The sequence below is a fragment of the Pristis pectinata genome, chromosome 19 (assembly GCF_009764475.1).
Source record: "Pristis pectinata isolate sPriPec2 chromosome 19, sPriPec2.1.pri, whole genome shotgun sequence".
Lineage (NCBI taxonomy): Eukaryota > Metazoa > Chordata > Chondrichthyes > Rhinopristiformes > Pristidae > Pristis > Pristis pectinata.
Window position 1 is genome coordinate 34,623,574 of NC_067423.1, and position 19,392 is coordinate 34,642,965.

Here is a 19,392-nt window from a genome sequence, read left to right on the forward strand (position 1 = left end):
AGACAGGGGAAAACATTTAAGGTGTGCACAAAGCCTCCTTGGAAAAAATGCAACAGTCCCTCTGTCTGGCCCATGATCACTTAAAGCAGAGATGGAGTACACAGGATGGTACTGAGAACCTCAAGTCCGTGCATTGGGAGGACACAGAAGTCCCCTGTAAGTGGCATAAGAGCACCAGCTCACCAACTACCCACTTGTTAGTTCTATTAGGCAACCTCCGCCCCATCTGTGGTTCCCACCTTGGCTGCATCAGTCACCCCAGAACCTCCAAAACCAGAGTGGAAGCAAGTCATCCTCAATCCCTAGTGACTGTCTAAGAAAACATACAATTAAGTCATGGAATCATAGAGATGCAGCATGGAAACGGGCCCTTTGGCCCACTAATCTTACTGTACATTAATCCCATTTTTTATTCTTCCCACCTCCTCATCAGCTCCCAAAAAATTCTACCACTCACCTACTCACTAGGGGCAATTTTGCAGTGGCCAATTAACACATCAATCTGCACATTTTTGGGATGTGGGAGGAAACTGGAGTTGAGAAGTCATCTTGCAGCTGTGACAACATTTTGAGTAGGCCACACCTGGAGTATTGTGTGCAGTTCTGGTTGCCACACCGTAGGAAAGATGTGAAAGCTTTGGAGAGGGTGCAGAACAGGTTCAACAGGATGTTGTCTGGATTGGAGTATATTAGCTATAAAGAGAGGTTGGACAAATTTGGGATTGTTTTCTCAAGAGCCTCGGAAGCTAAGTGGTGACCTGATAAATGTATATAAAATTATGAGAGGCATAGATAAGGTAGATAGTATTTTTCCCAGGGTGGAATTATCAGTTACTAGAAAGCATAGATTTAAGGTGAGAGGGGGAAAGTTTAAAGGTGATTCGCAAGGCACAGAGAGCGGTGGGTGCGTGGAACGCACTGCCGGCAGAGGTTGTGGGGGCAGATACATTAGCGACATTTAAGAGACTCTTAGATAGACACATGAATGATAGAGAAATGGGGGGCAATGTGGGAGGGAAGGGTTAGATAGATCTTAGAGCAGGATAAAACGTCGGCACAACACTGTGGGCCGAAGGGCCTGTACTGTGCTGTAGTGTTCTAAGTTTTATTATACAGAGAGTGATAGGTGCCTGGAACACGCTGCCAGAGAAGGTGGTTGAAGCAGATATGACAGCGTCTAACATTTAGACAGACATGTGAACAGGCAGAGAATTGAGACCTACAGACAATATGTAGTCAGCTGGGATTAATTTAGATTGACATCATGGTCATGACTTGGTGGGCCGAAGGGCCTGTTTCTGTTCTGTACAGTTCTATGTTCTATGTACCCAGAGGAAACCCACACAGTCACAGGGAGAATGTGTAAACTCCACACACACAGCACCCGAGGTCAGGATTGTACCCATGCCTCTGGCACTGTGAGGCAGCGGCTCGACCAGCTGCACCACTGTGCACCCCTGTGTGCAACTTCATAGGAAATCTCCATTAAGTTAATTTTTTTATTTATGCAATGTAAAAAAATAGGTACGAACTGCACCACTTTAATCAAGCTTATGATGGCCCTGATTAATTATTACCAACATAAAGGAAGAAAGTAGCCTTAGCAAATTACATACAATTGGCTCAAAAAACAATTGGGTTCTAATCAAGAGATCAGATAGTTAGTTCTTTGATGTCATTATCTAGTGTACCATGGACAGAAATGGGCTTCCTGGTTATTGGCGGCATACTCTGCTGCTGATACCTCCAGCTGGATGAAAATAAAACCTTTATTCTCATCTGCAGCCTAAACAGTCAGTGTTGCTGTGATGTGTCGTAGATAGGGATGTGAAAAGTATAGTTAATTACCCTCAGACCGCACTGTATAAGAAACATGCAGAATGTACTACCCACCTCTTCTATCAGATCCAATCATACTTGTCAAGTTGGAACATATCAGTACACAGAAATATGTGAACACTTTTGCAGTTAATCAAACATTTTGAAGAATAGCAAATATTTCAGGATTTATTTTACATGACAAAGCAAGTTACAACAATAATGTGGCAGTAAATATATGAGGAGGCATCTTTTGTACATTTGTTCAGTATTTAAAATTTCCAATGCTCTGGAGAAGTCAGTCCATTGTACATGAGGACAAATTTTTACCACAGAGAGATAAATAAGTTCAATAACAAAAAAATTTAGATATTTTCCCATTTAACAGAGATTTCTGATTTGTAATGTGTTAATTTTGTAAATTGTGGGAGCTAACAAGAATATTATCTTTCTACTTTATTTAACTCATGCGGATTTCTTTTACCAAAATTATTTAGAACATTCACTTTTAAAACAACCAATAAATTTACTTCCCATGGGAAAACAAAACATGTGGAAAACTTACTCAGAACATAAAAACCTTCTATATTTTTAGAAATTGTTTGCTACATTAATAACTGATTAAATTATCTAATGTATATCGTTGAAAGCTCAACAAAGCACAACAACAACTAACAAAAAACGCCATACTTATATTGATTGTACAAAGTGCTGTGTAAACAACCAACATGAGATAACCAAGCCTGGACGTAATATTCAAAACTACTGATTCAATTTAAAAGGACTGACAACTTTTCCAAGCAAAGCATAAACTGCATTTATTAGCAGCATCTATGATAAACAGGCAGCAGTACTGCAGGATCTAATTAACCAACATTGTACTCAATAAAGAGATCCAATGTTATTTGAAGATTTGAAAACAGCTCACATATATTTACAATTTAAGAGTCTTTCCTCTGTTCATTTATTAACAGGCATTACATCAATGTACAATGAAGATTTTTTCCAATTCTTTCCCTGTCCTTATGAGGTCCTAGCTAGAAGGCGAGGGTCCAATTCCTTGGGAGGAGATGGCCCTTCAGTTTTGTGTACAATGGCCCAATATTAACGAAAGTGAGGAAGAGCTACGGTAGTCAGTTTGACTATTGTGGGTGGGGGGAAGGTATTGAAGAGGGGTACAAGCAAATCCAATCCTGTCGTCAAAATGAGCAAACATTCACACATCTAGCAAGGGCTGCTATTGAGTAAGTGGGAATGGGGACCAAAGAAACATTCTGCCTCCCCTATCCCAGGGGTTGCTGCCAACTACTCTGGGCTTACTGAGTTCAAACTGGGAACTGATTCTAGGGACAACCTGATCTGTAGACTTGTCATCACCATAACCAGCCAAGCTAATGTGGTAGAAGACGAGATCTTGATCTGTTGGCTAAGGGAAGTTATTTTATTATCTGCAGACCACTATCCTGTGCATCGCACCGCTCAAACTTTTAATTCTAATGGAATTGGAAACCTTAGTTGAAGTCAAAAATGAGTACACCCGTCATAAGATATAAAATCCTGAAATCGTTTCTTTCCCCCACACTTTATCCCATTTCAACTTGTAAGTTATCGGTAAACCTGTACGCAGCAAGGGTTGTCAGCCTGACACGCACTCTTAAATGTGGTATATAATATAGAACATCACTTTTTTCTGTCAGATGGATGCTTGGCTTTGTCCATTTAACAGAATGTAAGCTACTTGGAAAGCTAACACCCTTAACTGCTTATTTCCTATTTTATGCGATATGATTCTAAGTATTCTTCAGTATCTAAAAAGTTTTCTTTCCACCACAGATTTAACTACTAATCTTGGTCAGCATTTTGTTGATGGCCTGCTTGACGTGGGTTGTGGAGCTTCTCCGCCTTGTCTTGCCCTGGATCATTTTGCGGCGTCTGACTTCCCTGCACAGTTCATAGAAGGCTTCGTTAATGTTACCCTCCCCGGTGCAAGCTGAGCACTCGTAGAAAGCACAGGCCATTTCCGTCGCCATCTTCTCCCCTTCTTCTGTGGTGACCTGTCTGGAGTGGTCCAGGTCAGCTTTGTTGCCCACGAGAATCAGCGTCACATTTTTTGGCTTTTTGATTTCATCCAGGAAGTTTTTTAATGAAATCACTTCCTCAAAACTGATTCGATCCGTGATGTCATAAACCAAGACAAAGCCCTCTGCCCAACGCATGTGACTTTCCCTCTGAATGGCATCTTCCTGAAAAATAATGTCATGTTACATACTATTCACATTGAAAAACACTGAGATTATTACCCAGTCTTCAAATATAGAAATAAAATATAAAGCAATCATCCAATAATCACATTCTACTCTAGATGAAACATCACATGCCTTAAGAATTGGTGACCAATTCCTGCCAATAGTCAAAACAAATAAGAGTAATTTTATTTTGTTTTCCTATAAATATATACTCTTGGATATTATCCCATCCTCCTCTCCAACTTTCCCCAAATAATGGGAGGGTGGTAATTCCTGCTATGGTAAAACTCTGATGATACACTATTCAATTATTTGGAAATCCTGATGGTCCAGCAATTGGCTCACTGGAGCCCCAGTTCCCATTCTACTATGAAACTGACCAGGGCCACGTTTCCTGCACTCTCTTTAACCTAACCGGGTTTACTAGAATATTTATTATGCTATTGTGTACCATGGGGCATTAATAGGAATAACATCCAATAGTCCAGATAATCTGCCTAGCCAACACCACCAAAATCCCGTGCACACAGGATTAACGGAACTTTACTGTAATGTATCTCTGAAGCTGCCTCCCAGAAAGTACATTAGCTGGCCAGTCAAGCCTGAAGGGGAATTTTCCAGTTCCTTTAGGAATTTATCAGGAACTCACTTCAGTGGAGCTTATGCAACTGCCTTGTATAAAATCTACATTGTTGACCTACATTGACCTGAAATTGAATTCCTTTGAAAGCCCTTGACCATGAAACAACTAGGAAAGTAGTGTGAGGTGAGAGGGTATTTGGGGCCAATGGCATTTAAATGATCCTTGTTTCCTCATTATTCACTTAAATCTTTCATAAGCAAAGGCATAATGTAGAGAAGGGTCCTGAATGCAATTTCTCTCTTGCTGCTATCAAAATAGATCTATTGAAAGCATCATCTAAATGCCGTCGCAGTTTGAAGCAGGAACCTCAGCTAAGCCTATGATAAATTTCAGATACTGAGTCCAGACAACAGAAACATCACCAGGTGAGTAGTGAAGAGGCATTACAGGACCTCTGGAGAATTTATTAGTAACAACAGAATATGAATTGTGAGCCAATTTTCTACATACCAACTGCTTCACTGTTGATTTACCAGGTCTTATTTCCATGGGTGATACACATAATTGCTAAAATTTCTAAATGTGACTAATTCAAAGAAAGCAAAAACCAAATCACACTATTCATTAAAACCTGCAGACCTCTTCCAATTGATGGGGAGGGAGTTAGTGATCAAGAATGGTAATGTGCTGACTCACAAATTGAAATGGAGTCCACTTTGGTAAGTTATTCTACAAGGGAATGCCACTCAATATATCCATCCCCAACTAATTGGAGGCAACATACATCTAAAATCTATGGGCTATAACAAGTGTATTAATAAATCCTTGCAGGCAGAATCTTCTTCAAAGAGTTTCTGATAGCTGGTCCATCTGTGTCTTAGGAACTACACAAGATTGTGTTTCTGGTTCAAGTACACCACCAGAATATTTTTTTCATCCATTTTACAGGAATGGGGGGGTGGAAGGAAAAGAAGCTTTCACAGCAAACACAGTGAATAAAAAATACTGATGACAACCAGGGAATGGGTAGGCCTTTCAACTCCTTTAGAATATTAAATCATAACTCGATTCACCTTTGCTCCGTATCCCTTGATACAAAATCACCAGACAAAGGATCTGTCAATCTTGACCTTAGAAATTTCGATAGAACAGAATCCAGGGTATTTTGAGACAGCTGGTTCCATACTTTGACCACATTTCACTTTTTGATTTCATTTCTAAATGATATAGTTCGAGTTTTCAGATTGTCCCCCCTCGATCCTGATTTGAGAGCCACTCAAAGAGAAGTGTGAAGCACAGTTCATGTGGAGAGTGGTGGACAAGGCAAGGCATGTTAGTCATCCTGCTGAACATTCGTACAACAAAAAGTAAAACTATATTATGGAGATAGCAACAAAAAATACACACATCCACCTTAAAATCTTCTTTAAGTTTTTCATTTATGAGCTGCAGGCTTCTTGGGCAAGCCCAGCATTCATTGCATATCCCTAACTGTTGTTAAGAAACTGTCAGTGAGATACTTTCTTGAACTGCTGTGGTCGTTCTGGTGAGGGATACCCTAGGATTTAGACCCAGCAATAATTAAGTTGCTGCTTTCTTGGTTTGCTAAACATAACTATAACAGAGATTTGAAGAGTAGAATTCAAAACCAAATTGGGCAATTTGGAGCCTGAGGGCACGTACGACCAGGCTCAAGGACAGCTTCTGTCCCACAGTGATAAGACTATTGAATAGTTCCTTTGTATGATGAGATGGACACTTGACCTCACAATCTACCTTGTTTGACCTTGCACCTTATTGTCTACCTGCAATGCACTTCCCTGTAGCTGTGACACTTTACTCTGTATTCTGTTATTGTTTTTACCCTGTACTACCTCAATGCACTCTGTACTAACTCAATGCACTGTGTAATGAATTGATCTGTACAAACAGTATGCAAGACAAGTTTTTCACTGTACCTCGGTACAAGTGACAATAATAAACCAATACCAATACCAATTTTGTTGGTTCCAATAGGCTAGTGGTCTAGAATTAATGCCATTTAAACAACAAAAGTATCTCTCCAGTGTCTTTGCAATGTGCATCCCTCAATGATGCTTAAAATCAGATAATCTAGTCATTATCTCACTGTTGCTTGTTTGATTTCACTGTGCACTTTGATTCCAACAGTGGCTACACTTCAAACATAATAAGGCTGCAAAATGCATTGGGGTATCATAAAAAATGTGAAGCACATTATATAAAGGCAACGCTTTCATTCTTTTGTCTTTCCTTGTGGTGCCATCCCCCACTGAGCACACAGAATAGAAATCAACTTCAAAAGAAAGAGATATAAACAAGTGAGCAGTCACAATTACTTATCTGTCCTTAAACTAAAAGAAAACTGCAGTGCCCATCTCTGGAAAGCAAATCAAAGAGGCCTGGGGAACTAAGAGAACCTTCTCAAAACTGAGGCAAAACTATAAGGTAGGGCACACTGGGCTTGGCCCAATGACATAAGAGGCAAAGCACAAGAGGCAGTAAAAAATTGGATGCATTCCTGTGGTGTGAGAGGCATGCCTGAATGACGAAGAATGTTCCTTGCTCAATCTAGATTGCCGTTTGCGCTTTTTTAACAATTGCTATTAAAGTGATATTTACGATGTAATAAGACAGAATTCTAATACTCTCCAAGCTGGAAGTCTCTGAATGTATAGGAGCTTAAGGATTTCAGCCAGCACTAAAAATTACAAGGTTGCAAGTATTTTGCTTTATTCAGAGGACATGAATGTAGTATCCAATTGTTCTTGAAGGTGGCTGAGCCAAACCTGATATTGAGTGCTGCAAAGGGATTTCAGTAACCAACACCTTCATGTTATACTTTCAATTGATCTTCACAGTATTACACAGGAAAAAGTGCACAAAGCTCTGTTGGAAAGCAGCTGAGGAAATGGACTTTTCACCAGCTGAAGCCGAACATTCAGAAACACTGATTTCAGTGGATGGAGAGGGGCAGTGGGATTAATGGGACTGCTCCCCAGGAGCTGGCATGTACCTTATGGGCCAAATGGCCTACTTCTGTGTCATTATATATATGTAAGGTAATGACAAGCAGTACACTCTTTACAGTACAAGCTGGTAGTAGGCAAGTGATGTCTGCTTTCAACTCAGGCCACACTGTCTAAATTTGACAAGAAGTTTGCTCCTTAAGTATAGCCTCTCCTCAGCAGAAGCTGAGGGGAGACCTGACAGAAGTTTATAAGACTACGAGAGGCATATATAGAATAGACAGCTGATATCTTTTTCCCAGGGTTGAAATGTCTAATACTGGACGGCATGCATTTAAGGTGAGAGGGGGAAAGGTCAAAGGAGATGTGCAGGGCAAGTTTTTTTTTTACACAGAGAGTGGTGGGTGCCTGGGATGTGCTGCCAGGGTTGGTGTTGGAGCCAAATACAAAAGAGGTGTTTAAAAATCTCTTAGATAGGCACATGAATGTGCAAAGAATGGAGGGATATGAACACTGTATAGGCAGAAGGGATTTGTTTAGTTAGGCGTTTAGTTACCTGTTTAAATAGTTCAACACAACATCGTGGGCCAAAGGGCCTGTTCCTGTGCTGTACGGTTCTGTGTTCTGTGTTCTATGTTCTACAGTATCATGAACCAATTATCCCAGTGTGAGTCTGTATCTTCACAGGCAAAATGTTTGGTGGGTTATTAGAAAAGAGTGATAATCTTTCCTGTGTCCAAACCAATGTAAAAAATCTCCTTGTTCTTGAATGCCAGAGGACTGAAATTGCACTGGAACTGGCAAACTAGTTTACAGACTTGTATACAGCAGTACACACTGTTGTAATTAAGTTCCTAACCAATTCAGTATAACCAAGCTCCAAATTTCATTGAAGCAATTCCCAGAAGACAAGCACAAGCACTGAGAATGAGCTCCTTAGAACTGTTACTTCAAATAACAGAATCCGTCATATGAGGGAAGCTGCACAAATTGGAAAAACATCAAAAAGGAGGGGAAAAAAAGGCAAAATTACTCACCAAAACATGATGTAGACAGTAATTAAAACTTAACAGCCCTTCTCACAGGAAATGTGAACACTATAAAGATGGCACAATGCAGAAGTTGCAGTGCACAATTATAACACTGGTTATTACTTACATCCAAAACAATGCATGTGAAATGGTAAAAACGATTAGCATTGGAGAGAAAATGTTTAAGCACAGGTCTAGCTTTACATTTCTGAACTTTTCAACTTTTGTAAATTTGTTCCAAACCCTGAGAGCCCACCACCAGGAAATGACACCACTTTCTACACATTCTTAAATGTTAAAGCAGATCGTTTACTGCCTCATAATGGAAGGTACCATCAACACTAAGTGAAATAGACTTGAAGTTACTGAATACGCACATGCTTCTTTGCTCATCACTTGCCTGGCTCTGTGTCAGTATGGACAATAAATAAATAACACGCACCTAACAAGGGCTGATAAAGACCCCATTCTTTATAGGAAAACCGTCACTTTCCAGGGAGCATATTACTGAACGTTAAGTCATGTGATGAAAGGAAAGAGGATTAGATGATTATGCAAGAGTGAGTGCACAAGATGTAAGTGTGTAATTATTAATAGTGAGTAAAATAGTATCTGCAAGGCCTCTGATAATTCTCCTGAAGCTCAGTGTCTTTACAAAAAGAAGGAAAATGTACATTAAAATCTACACCAGGGATGCCATGAAGACCGACAACTTCCACCTCCCTAAGAATAAGAATCAGTATCTGCGGATATACCTCAGTCCGTCCAATCTGGAAACTCTCAGCCATGAGACTCCTCCACCTATCGCCTTCCAGCCTCTGTTGCCATTTCCACTTTTCCCTCTTCCATCTGCCTTTCAGTCCTCACCTGGATCCACCTTTCGCTTGCCAGCTCTGGCTCCACACCTTTATACAGGCTATCTCCCCTCTGCTCTTTCAGTCCACATGAAGGGTCTCGACCTGGAGCGCCGATTGTCCATTTTCCTCCACGGAGGCGCCCAACCCGCTGAGTTTCTCCAGCATTTAGTTTTTTTGCTCCAGATTCCAGCATCTGCAGTCTCTTGTGTCTCTATTTCAGGGCACTTCTGGCTAGCCTCTCACTTTCACATTCCATCGTCTTGAACTCATTCCAATTCTGTTGCTTGATCTTAACTTGCAATCTCCTTCAACTTGCACTCACTACAACTATGTCCCCTAATCTACCAATTCTCAACGTTGTTTTTAAATTCCATCTCAGTCACCCTAACCTTATCTCCAGCTTCCTCCAGTCACATAAATCTAACCACTTCAATTCGGTCCTTTATACAGACCCTCTCCCTCCTCCATCCCAACAGTAGCAATCTTCATCCTTGGAGACTGTAGACTCTGGAATCCCCTCTCTAAATCTCCCTACCTCCATCTCCTCTTTTAAGACCTCTCAGACCAAATTTTTGATCACTACTCATAATATCTCTTCCACTATCAATTTTTAAGAATATAGTGGTTTTTGAACCACCTTGGAACATTCTTCTACATTAAAGGTACTTTATAAAAAAAAGGCTAGTATTATGGTGGAATTTAAATCAGAAATTCAGTTCCACACACTATTTGCAGAAATGTAAATTTCCATTCATAATGTGTAACCAATATTCAGCAGCAATCAATACAAAAATAACATCCTTTACAGAATGAAGTTCACTGTTTTACTGGGAGAATGAAACTGTTTAAAAGTGGGCTGCAGCTTCGAATTTAGGTGAGTGCTATAAATATCTAATCCTGTCTCTATATACATAAGTAAGTACCAAGTATGAGCTGGTAAATGTGTCTAGACATGTATGTGTGTATGTATGTGCACTACAGAAGCTACATCTTACCAAACTGTAAAGTGTGGGGCTCACTACAGCATAGGATTAAGAATATATGCCAATGTTAACAAATATACCAATTGTATCTCTTTTCTAATCAGCACATCACAAATAATTTTATAGTTCCCATACCTTTTTCTGGTACATTTTCAAGCATGCATGTAGAAAGGATAAAGTACAAGAGAAAATAATCAAGAAGGTAAATAATTGGTGTACAATTCCAAGTTTAACAACAGTCTTGGAGCTTGGGCTTTGCATTAACTCACCTGTCCAGCAGTATCTAAGATTTCCATGGAAACTGCTTCATCATCAATGGTTGCTTGGTGGCGATAGGTTGACTCTGGTAATTTGTATACAAAAAAAAATCTTTGATTAGTGTTGGTATCCCCATACTTCAACTTTAACAATAATGCATACAAACTGACCTCAAATACAGACAGTTGTTATTTCTCAAAAATCGCTCAGAAACAAACTTTTAATCCCGTCTGTCCAAGTATTTAAAGAGCTTGGAGATTGACTGAGTCCTCCAAACAGCCAGCTTTCAAAACCACTGCTTATAAAATTGGGGTCAGAGTGTGTAAAACTTTAAAATTTAATTTACAAAAGATTATGTAAACCTTAACAGCTTTCTCTCCAAATTAAAACTGTTCCCACTGAAACAGTGCTGACACACTCATTAAAAAGTGACGTCTTCGTGAATTGAAATCCTTCTACCATTTGTAACTCTCCAGTCAGTCTGTCCTGCTTACTGATAGATGTTCAAACAGCTGTCCTGGATTTTGTGGAGCAATGGCAGTAGAAATCCCAGTGTTCACCAATGTTACACCCCCATAACTGACAGCAACCTTCAGATTTCTGAAACTCTCCACAGAGATCAACAGGGAAATTTGCAGCAAACACCTCCACTTACATTCCAGACTCCCTGAACAATCCTGTAACAGGTTAGAAGGCTGCACAGCCAGTCTTTACATTTAAGTTTGGATGCCCTGAGAGCTTCAGGTAAATGTTTTCCACATTTCCTTACAATAGAAAGAACCTATCTAGTAGGTTAATTGACTACTGTATATTGCCCCTAGTGTGTAGGTGGGTGGTAGAAGGAGAGAATAAAATGGGATTAGTGTATGATTAGTATAAAATCGGTGTTCACTGGTTGGCGTGGGCTCAGTGGACGGAAGGGCCTGTTTCAATACTGTGTCACCCCATGACACAATGAGACTCTGCTGATCCATTAAGCAATCCCACTCCCACACTGATTTTCCCTATTACCCGTTCTCCCCACATTCCCTCAAAGCCAGATCCTTCTACCCAAGGGGCAATTTACAGCGGTCAATTAACCTGTCAACCTTAATGTTTAAAAAAAAAGGATTTTTGATCTAAAAATTATCAAGTTTTCAAAAATATTTTTAAAATCTCTGATAGACTCAGATATATCAGATATTTTAAGGGGGTTTAAGGTACCTAAAAGTGTTAAGAAATGTAAATAAGTCTTTTGATACCTTTTTAAAGCATCTTTTAGTAAGTTTTTCTCAGTGGCAAGTGTATGAGTGTCATGTAACTGCTAAGGGCCATTTTGGAAATTCAGTCGTAGTTCAGGTCCAGGCCCTGCTAACTGGGTCTTGCCACGAGGAAAGGTTTCCCTTTCACAAGGCACGAGGGATATTGGTAGGTCTGAGGGTGAGTCATGGGGTAGAGGAACAAGGGTGACTTTGAGAGGGAGTAGACAGATGGGGAGGGCTCCAGTCTTTAAAACTTTTTTAAGTGCCTTTTTTTTCAAAGCTTCTCTTAAGTTTCAGAAACATTCAGATTCTCTGAACGTGTAACACCCTGGCTGGTCTAACTAAGTTGGCAGTGAGGCAGATGAGTATGTTGGGAGTCATGGTATTTTTCTCCTTTCTGTAGTTGGGGCTGTTTTGGTTGCCCCATGTGATCCCACGATGAGCAGGATGCACTTTTGACAGGCAGGGGACTCACCATTACAGATTCCTCCCAGTGGTTTCCAGAATGTTCCTTTTGAAGGGATCATAAAGATGACTTTATTTCTCACAGAAATCGGAGACATGTTGATGACACTCACCAAAAGCATCCTGATGAAGGGTCTCGACCCGAAACATCAACTAATTATTTCCCTCCATGGATGCTGCCTGACCTGCTGAGTTCCTTCAGCATTCTGTGTGTGTTGATTGAGATACAAAAGCTTGACAAGTACCACCAGGCTTAAGGGCAGCTTCTATCCTGCTATTATCAGACTCTTCAACAGACCTCTTATACAATAAAGATGAGCTCTTGATCTCTCAGTCTACCTCATCATGCATGGCATTTACACTTTGTCTACCTGCACTGCACTTTCTCTGCAACTGTAACATTATATTCTATATTCTGTTCTGTTTTCCTTTTATATGACCTTGATGTATTTATGTCTGGAATGATCTGTCTGGATGGCACGCGAACAAACACTTTCACTGTATCTCAGTACATGTGACAATATTAAACCAATTATTCACCACTGACAGAAAACATGGACTATTATTTTGTTATTAAGTATACTGTTATATGAAACTGGAGGAATCATTCGGGGAGACAGTCATGCTTTCTTTCTACTTCATTGTGTTTTGTCAACTTCAGAACCTGAGCAGCTTCTCTTACGTCCACACAATGTGACTGGAGGAATTGTTAGATCCCAGCACACCCCACCCACATTTCCTCGTGGCTGCTTAAATTGATAGCAGAGTTGCACTAATCACTTCCCCTTTTCAGACTGATTGCTGCCCTTATTAGCTTTGTCTTTAGATCCAAAGCTTAGCTGTAGCTAGAATGTGGGTTCAGTGGGGCTGCGGTCCGGTACTTGAACTCAGCCAGAGAATTGGGCATGGAGGTCAGTCTGTTACTTCATGCTTGGCTAGATTTCAGTTTTTGGACCTTGAGCAGCACTGACCCTCCTCATCCCCTCTCCATTCTGTAGTCCCATCAAGCTATGCTCCACTATACGCAGAACTGTCTGACTGAATATATCCTCTTAACCTTACACATGAAGGTAAGTGGAAACTTTCAATGTTCCCAATGGCTCCTACAAGTCCATGGTTGCACATGGTCACAGTATTCTGTGCATCACTGGGGAGAATTTAGATTTTCCGATGACACTTCCACAAACATTTCCGCTGCCCTTTCTGTCAGTTTATTGGGACATGTGCTAATTCTTATCTTAATCCATTTCCAAATACTTTTAACCATTTTCCTGTGCAAGCCACCGTAAGAAAGCTTTACTATTTTCTGGCCCCTCAACACATGCTTGACAGCATTAAATGTTGGAGTAATGAGCAGCTAAAGTTTAAAGATTTTGTTGCCGTTTTACATTTCCACATTCACTTTCCATGCAAATATGATGGGTATTGCAGCAGATAAATAGTGAACACCAACACGTTGTAAAATAGAGACTATAACTGATGAGATGGGTTATAAAACTACTGTACAGTACAGAAAGCAAAACAGCTTGCCGTGCTGCAATACTTGCAGAAAATTTACAGCAACTTTAATTGGTTTAAAGTTAGTTAAGGATTATGTTTGGTGGCAACTCAAAGAACTTTAATTATAAGTGTCCTATAAATGCTCTTGAGAAGGTCATAAAACGGCTAATGATGTTGTTCTATGGATAATATCAGCTTTTATTTGATTCATTCGTTGGATGTGCCATCACCAGCATATCCCTCTCACTGCTCTTGAGGAGGAGGTGGAGAGCCACCTTTCAAATCACTACAATCCAGATCGCAAAGGGATTCCCAAGCATGGTGGAAATCTTCATTATTTTAACTTAGCAATAATGGAAGAAGGACAGAAGATATTTATTTATTAGTCACGTACATTGAAACACACAGTGAAATACATCTTTTTGCGTTGCTAAGAATGTGCTGGGGGCAACCCGCAAGTGTTGCCACTCTTCTGGCTCCAACATAGCATGCTTACAGCTGCTAACCTGTACGTCTTTGGAATGTGGGAGGAAACCAGAGCACTCGGAGGAAATCCACACAGGCACAGGGCAAACATACAAACTCCTTACAAGCAGCAGTGGGAATTGAACCCAGGTTGGTGGCACTGCAATAGCGTTATGCTAACTGCTATGCTACCGTGCGAAGAGTTCCAAGACGAGATAACTTATGACATAGAGGTGATGTTCCCCTGCACCTGCTGGCCATATTGGTCTGGGTGGTAACAGTTATGGGCTTGTGAAAAGCTGCCGAAGAAGACATGTTGAGTTGCTGCAGTGCATCTTATGGACTGTAAACTCTGTAGCCATGGTAACTCAGTGATGGCAAGGATGACTGTTTAGATGAGGTGCCCATCAAGTGGGCTGCTTTGTCTAAGATATTAATTTGCATTACCTGAGTGTTGTTGAAGCTGCGTATATCAAGGCAGTTGGCCAGTTTTCTATCACACTCCTGGTCAGCTTAAAGCTGAGCCCTAGGGTGTTGGTGGTGAGAATGTTCTGCTCTGATGATGGCTGCTACTGTTACAGCAACAATGGAACAGCCTAACTAGAAATATGACTTGTTCTGGGTGTCAAGATGACTGTATTTCAGCTGACATCTGATGGGGATGCAAAGCCTTTGTTCTGTCAGCCATTTCTTGAAGTCCCAAAGTAAACAAAACAATTGAAGACAACCCCTGGTGTGTTGGGGACCTTAGGTGGAGGCCATCAAAATAGCACTGCACCGTGTATTTGAACATTCAGTAAAAAGCAACATCCACAATTCAGCCATCACACATGTGGAGCTCCATGGAAGAAGCCATTTTTATTTTCCGCTCATTAACTATTGGGCATTGTTAAGAATAGGGTCAAAATACTTTTGTCCCAATTTCAGTCCTGAACTGCCTTTTCTGCCAAACTGTCTGGCTCATCAAAGTACGCCCTTGAGACTCTCCTCAGGTCTCACGAAACACAAGGTGTCAGCTGGGTTGCCTAAGGCACCAGGCAAATCCTGAATTAAACTATCCATTGTTCTCCAGACACACACACACTTGACTCCATTCCTCTGAGGAATATAGTGAGGTCAGTACTGGTCAAGTTTTTTCCATTCCTCATCCTAAGCAACTCTGGGAGACCACATGTAGCAAAGATCATTCTCAACTTGTTGCTCAATGTATGCAACTATGGAAACTGCTTCTCTCCACTTTGAATGTGCATTTACTATTTTCATGATTGTTTTCATGTAAATTGACCAGGAAGATTCCGATGTAACCTCAACTCAAGTTTGTTTAATTAGGGCCATGGCCATGGTGGATTCTTGGGTTGCTCTGAACATTGCTTACATTCCTTCTAAGTGTCCTCCAACTGCAAGTCTATTCCAGGCCACCAGACAAAACTTCCGACAACTTACTTGATATTTGATATATCTTAGTGATCTTCATTCAACTATTAGAATAGTTACTCTTCCTTGGCCTGGAACAGCAACTCTAGATCCCTGAAGAAATTCACCATTCTGGGTGTTTTGTATTTATTATATGACTATGTGTTTGTCTTCATATTTGCTTTCCTATCCCAGCCAGACCTGGCCCTTACTCTGCACGAGGGTTGGGTCACATCTCAAGACATCTCACAACCCAACAGCTTGCCAAACTATTCCAGCAATAACATGACCTCACCCACAATTGGTGCCACACATAGGGGTGCAACAAATGGCGAACAACTTGATGTCCACATTCCGATTGTGCTGTCCATTCTTATACTTCAGAACAATGCTCATACTCATCTCTGCACTCCAGCTGAAATATTGTCCTCGGATTCACCAAAAATACTCGTGGTCCGTGATAATCATAAAATTCCAGCAAAATGTTGCCACTCTATAAACAAAAGCTAAGTCTTTTTGTAGTTATATGTTGTTGCTCTGGAGAGAGACCTTAATGCAAAACCAATCAGTCACTCATTACTATTCACCATGAAGGTGTGACAAGACCAAACCCTATCCTAAAGGCAATGCATTACAGGGCAGCAACTGCAATGGCTTTTTGGATCATAATGAACAAGCAGCTGTGAACTCAGCAAAGAAAGCTTTGACTCTTGGAATGCAGTTTCTCGTTTCTTTATCCACTTCCACTTTGTTCTGAGGTTCAACAATGTGCTATGGTCCTAAATATTGCTTAGAGATGGCAGAAAACATCCAAAGTACTTCAGAAGCCCTAAGCGGGTGTTCAATTATCATGTTGGCTGGATTAGGTGCATCCAGCAATGCTTTGACCTTGTCCTCAAATGGGTGGAGTCTTTCAGCATCTATCTTAAAGCCAACAAAGACCATTCAGCTTTCCTTCCCCATACTCCTGCTTCCTGGAATCATCAGAGTACACTCTCCAGACTCTCCTACAGTCTTGCAAAATACAAGATGTCAGCTGGGTTGCCAACAGCACCGAGCAAATCCTGAATCAAACCATCCATTGTTCTCTGGAAAATCCTCAAAGTTGGCACTAAATTAAATGTGAATCTTCTGCATCAGAACAGTTCAAGGCGAGTTTTATGGTTGAATGCTTATTTCAACCCTTAACTCATTTGATCTGCTGGTAAGCATGTGACATGTTAAGGGTTGCAAAGATCCATCATCCTAGCTGCTCAAATTATCAGTCTTAGGCAAGGGGTATTATCCAGCTTTGCTTCCTTACTGATCGTCATATCCTCCACAGATCCTAATACTGCCGTCTGTCTCCACTATAGTAATGACTGGAATAGCTCAATCACAAAATTCAACAACATCTTCGGTTTTTTTCCTCAACCTTTTCCTTCAGACTGAGAGTTACAGGTCATGCTTTGAAAAGTTAAAACCTTGTATAAAGGGTTAAAACCTTGCATGCCAGAAAATTCATCTCAAAATATCTCAGGCTACTTGTCAGATACAACTGATGCAGCTAGTTTCTTCAAGCTCTTGACCTCTTCCCTAACTGGCCTGATCGTTGGGAAGATTGGATCCTTGACCTGAAACAATCAGAAAAGGGAGCTGGGCTTCACTTTCACTGCATCTCACTCAAACTTCACACATCCCTATCACTTTGATCTCATCCCAGTTTATACATGAAGGAAGATGGATGAATCCCTGAGTGCCACTACAGTATATCAATGTCATTCCATTGACACTCCTTTTTTTTCAATGCATAGTGACATAAAGCAAGGCTGTACAGTCTTTTGATTGAGCATGAACAATCTGTCCGATCCATCTACATCACCAACTTTTTAACCTTTTAGTATTCTTCCCAATGAGCTTCGCACAACTTGGTTGCCAGAGTTTACCATGGTTTTGCTTTTAACAGGCAAATTGTTACAGATGTCACTTGGAACCACAATTAAGCTCTTTAAGTTGCTCTCATTAGCTTGTTGCATGATACCACAATGATAATATTTCCCTTGAGTTGGATCTTCTATTCCCCAATGATGCTATAGGGCTGGGCCCCCGCTTGTTAACACTGATCCTTCACTGGGTGATGTTGTAAATTCTGTGCTTGTCTTCACTGTCTGGATAATGTGAAATGCTTGATTGAAGTTCAGTTTCCTCTCACTTAGCAGCCTCCTTTGAGTACACACATCCAAGGTTCCACAAACTATGCATTTCTTTATCTTCACCAAGTTTGTACCATTCTTTCAGTGCACTGCAACAGATCTCAAATCTACAACAAAGTCTTAAGCAGTTCCATTTAGATGCTGATTCCAGCTGTTCAACTTGTACTGTTGATCTTGGGATTAGGGTTGTGCTGTTTATATGTTTCAATTAGTTTAACAACAAATGTTTTTATCTTCTGGGTTGGCTGGAGACAGAAAAACTTTTATTGTGTATCTTAGCACAAACAGATCAGAGCAAATCGGACTTCTCTTCAACAATATCATTCACATTGCTCCATCCTTTCTACATTCAATCCATGACTCAATTGAACTATTGAAAGAATCTTAAGTATCAGTTGTGGTCATCTTGACTTAACTATGCAAGGACACAACCAAAGCAAGCACAAAAAAATACTTTATCAGTGAAATTCAGCTTGGTCTTGGCAAACCAAGTGTTACACAGCACCAAAGGAGGAACCCAAAATTTCACAGAAAGCAAGCAACATCCTGGTTAGTCTTCATTCATTCTTATCACCAATTATAATAACGGCAATGTTCAACATATTTAACCAAGGAATGAAAAACAATACTCACAATTGAGCAGTTAAACATATAGAGCTCTGCGTTATGAAGCTATTATTTTGCTCACACTCATCCACAGTCGTGGCTATCCCTCGAGGTCGAGGATGACGGTCTTCGTTCTGTTGATCAATTTATGGGCTCTCAAGTGGCTTATGAGTCCAATGTTGGAAATTTCACCACTTTTGTGCCGGTTCTTGACTAGGAGCTTCCAGCCATCACATTGCCTGCTCATGTCGCCCTCCCCCGATCGCCGAAAGACTTGAGGAGTAGCCCACAGAGCGAAGACGCCTGTGCAAGTATTTGTTTAACGTGTACTTGATGTTGCACTACAAAAAGCACACGATACTTCACAAATCAACCAACTGATTCCAATGGCATGGAAACCACGATGATTGGAGCTGATGGACTTGTTGCAGCCTTCACAGTCATTGAGCTCAAAATAACTTCGTCCGCCTGTTCCACCGTTGAGGTCTTGGATCCACAGTAGGGCATTGATAACAATAGGATCACAGCGCAAAGTTCATTTAGGGTCTTAACATGCTCTTCCAACACAGGTTATCACAGAAGCCAAGGTAGATCATCCATTCAATACTTCTCGATGAAGATGTTTACAACTGCTTCAGTGTTGTTGTTTGCACTCTTTTGCTGGGCTCCACCATTTTTGAGGATAGGGATGGTCCTGGAGCCGCCACCACTCTTTAGCAGATAAATTGACCATCATTCCAGACTGAA

General features: G+C 40.7%; 1 protein-coding gene across 4 annotated transcripts in view; it reads right to left on the bottom strand.

Annotated features, from left to right (window-relative positions):
• Positions 1 to 1,983: 1,983 nt before the first annotated feature.
• The window catches only part of rerg (RAS-like, estrogen-regulated, growth inhibitor), a 61,340-nt gene continuing 43,931 nt past the window's right edge, over positions 1,984 to 19,392 (bottom strand). For 3 of the 4 annotated variants that reach the window (XM_052033816.1, XM_052033818.1, XM_052033815.1), the window contains exons 4-5: positions 10,775 to 10,848; positions 2,004 to 4,061 (exon numbers count right to left, since the gene is read on the bottom strand). In XM_052033816.1, coding sequence (XP_051889776.1) covers positions 3,654 to 4,061; positions 10,775 to 10,848 — 482 coding nt within the window. In that variant the 3' untranslated portion in view covers positions 2,004 to 3,653. Of the gene's footprint in view, positions 4,062 to 10,774; positions 10,849 to 19,392 lie in introns of all 4 variants that reach the window. The other variant, XM_052033817.1, reaches the window with a different exon arrangement.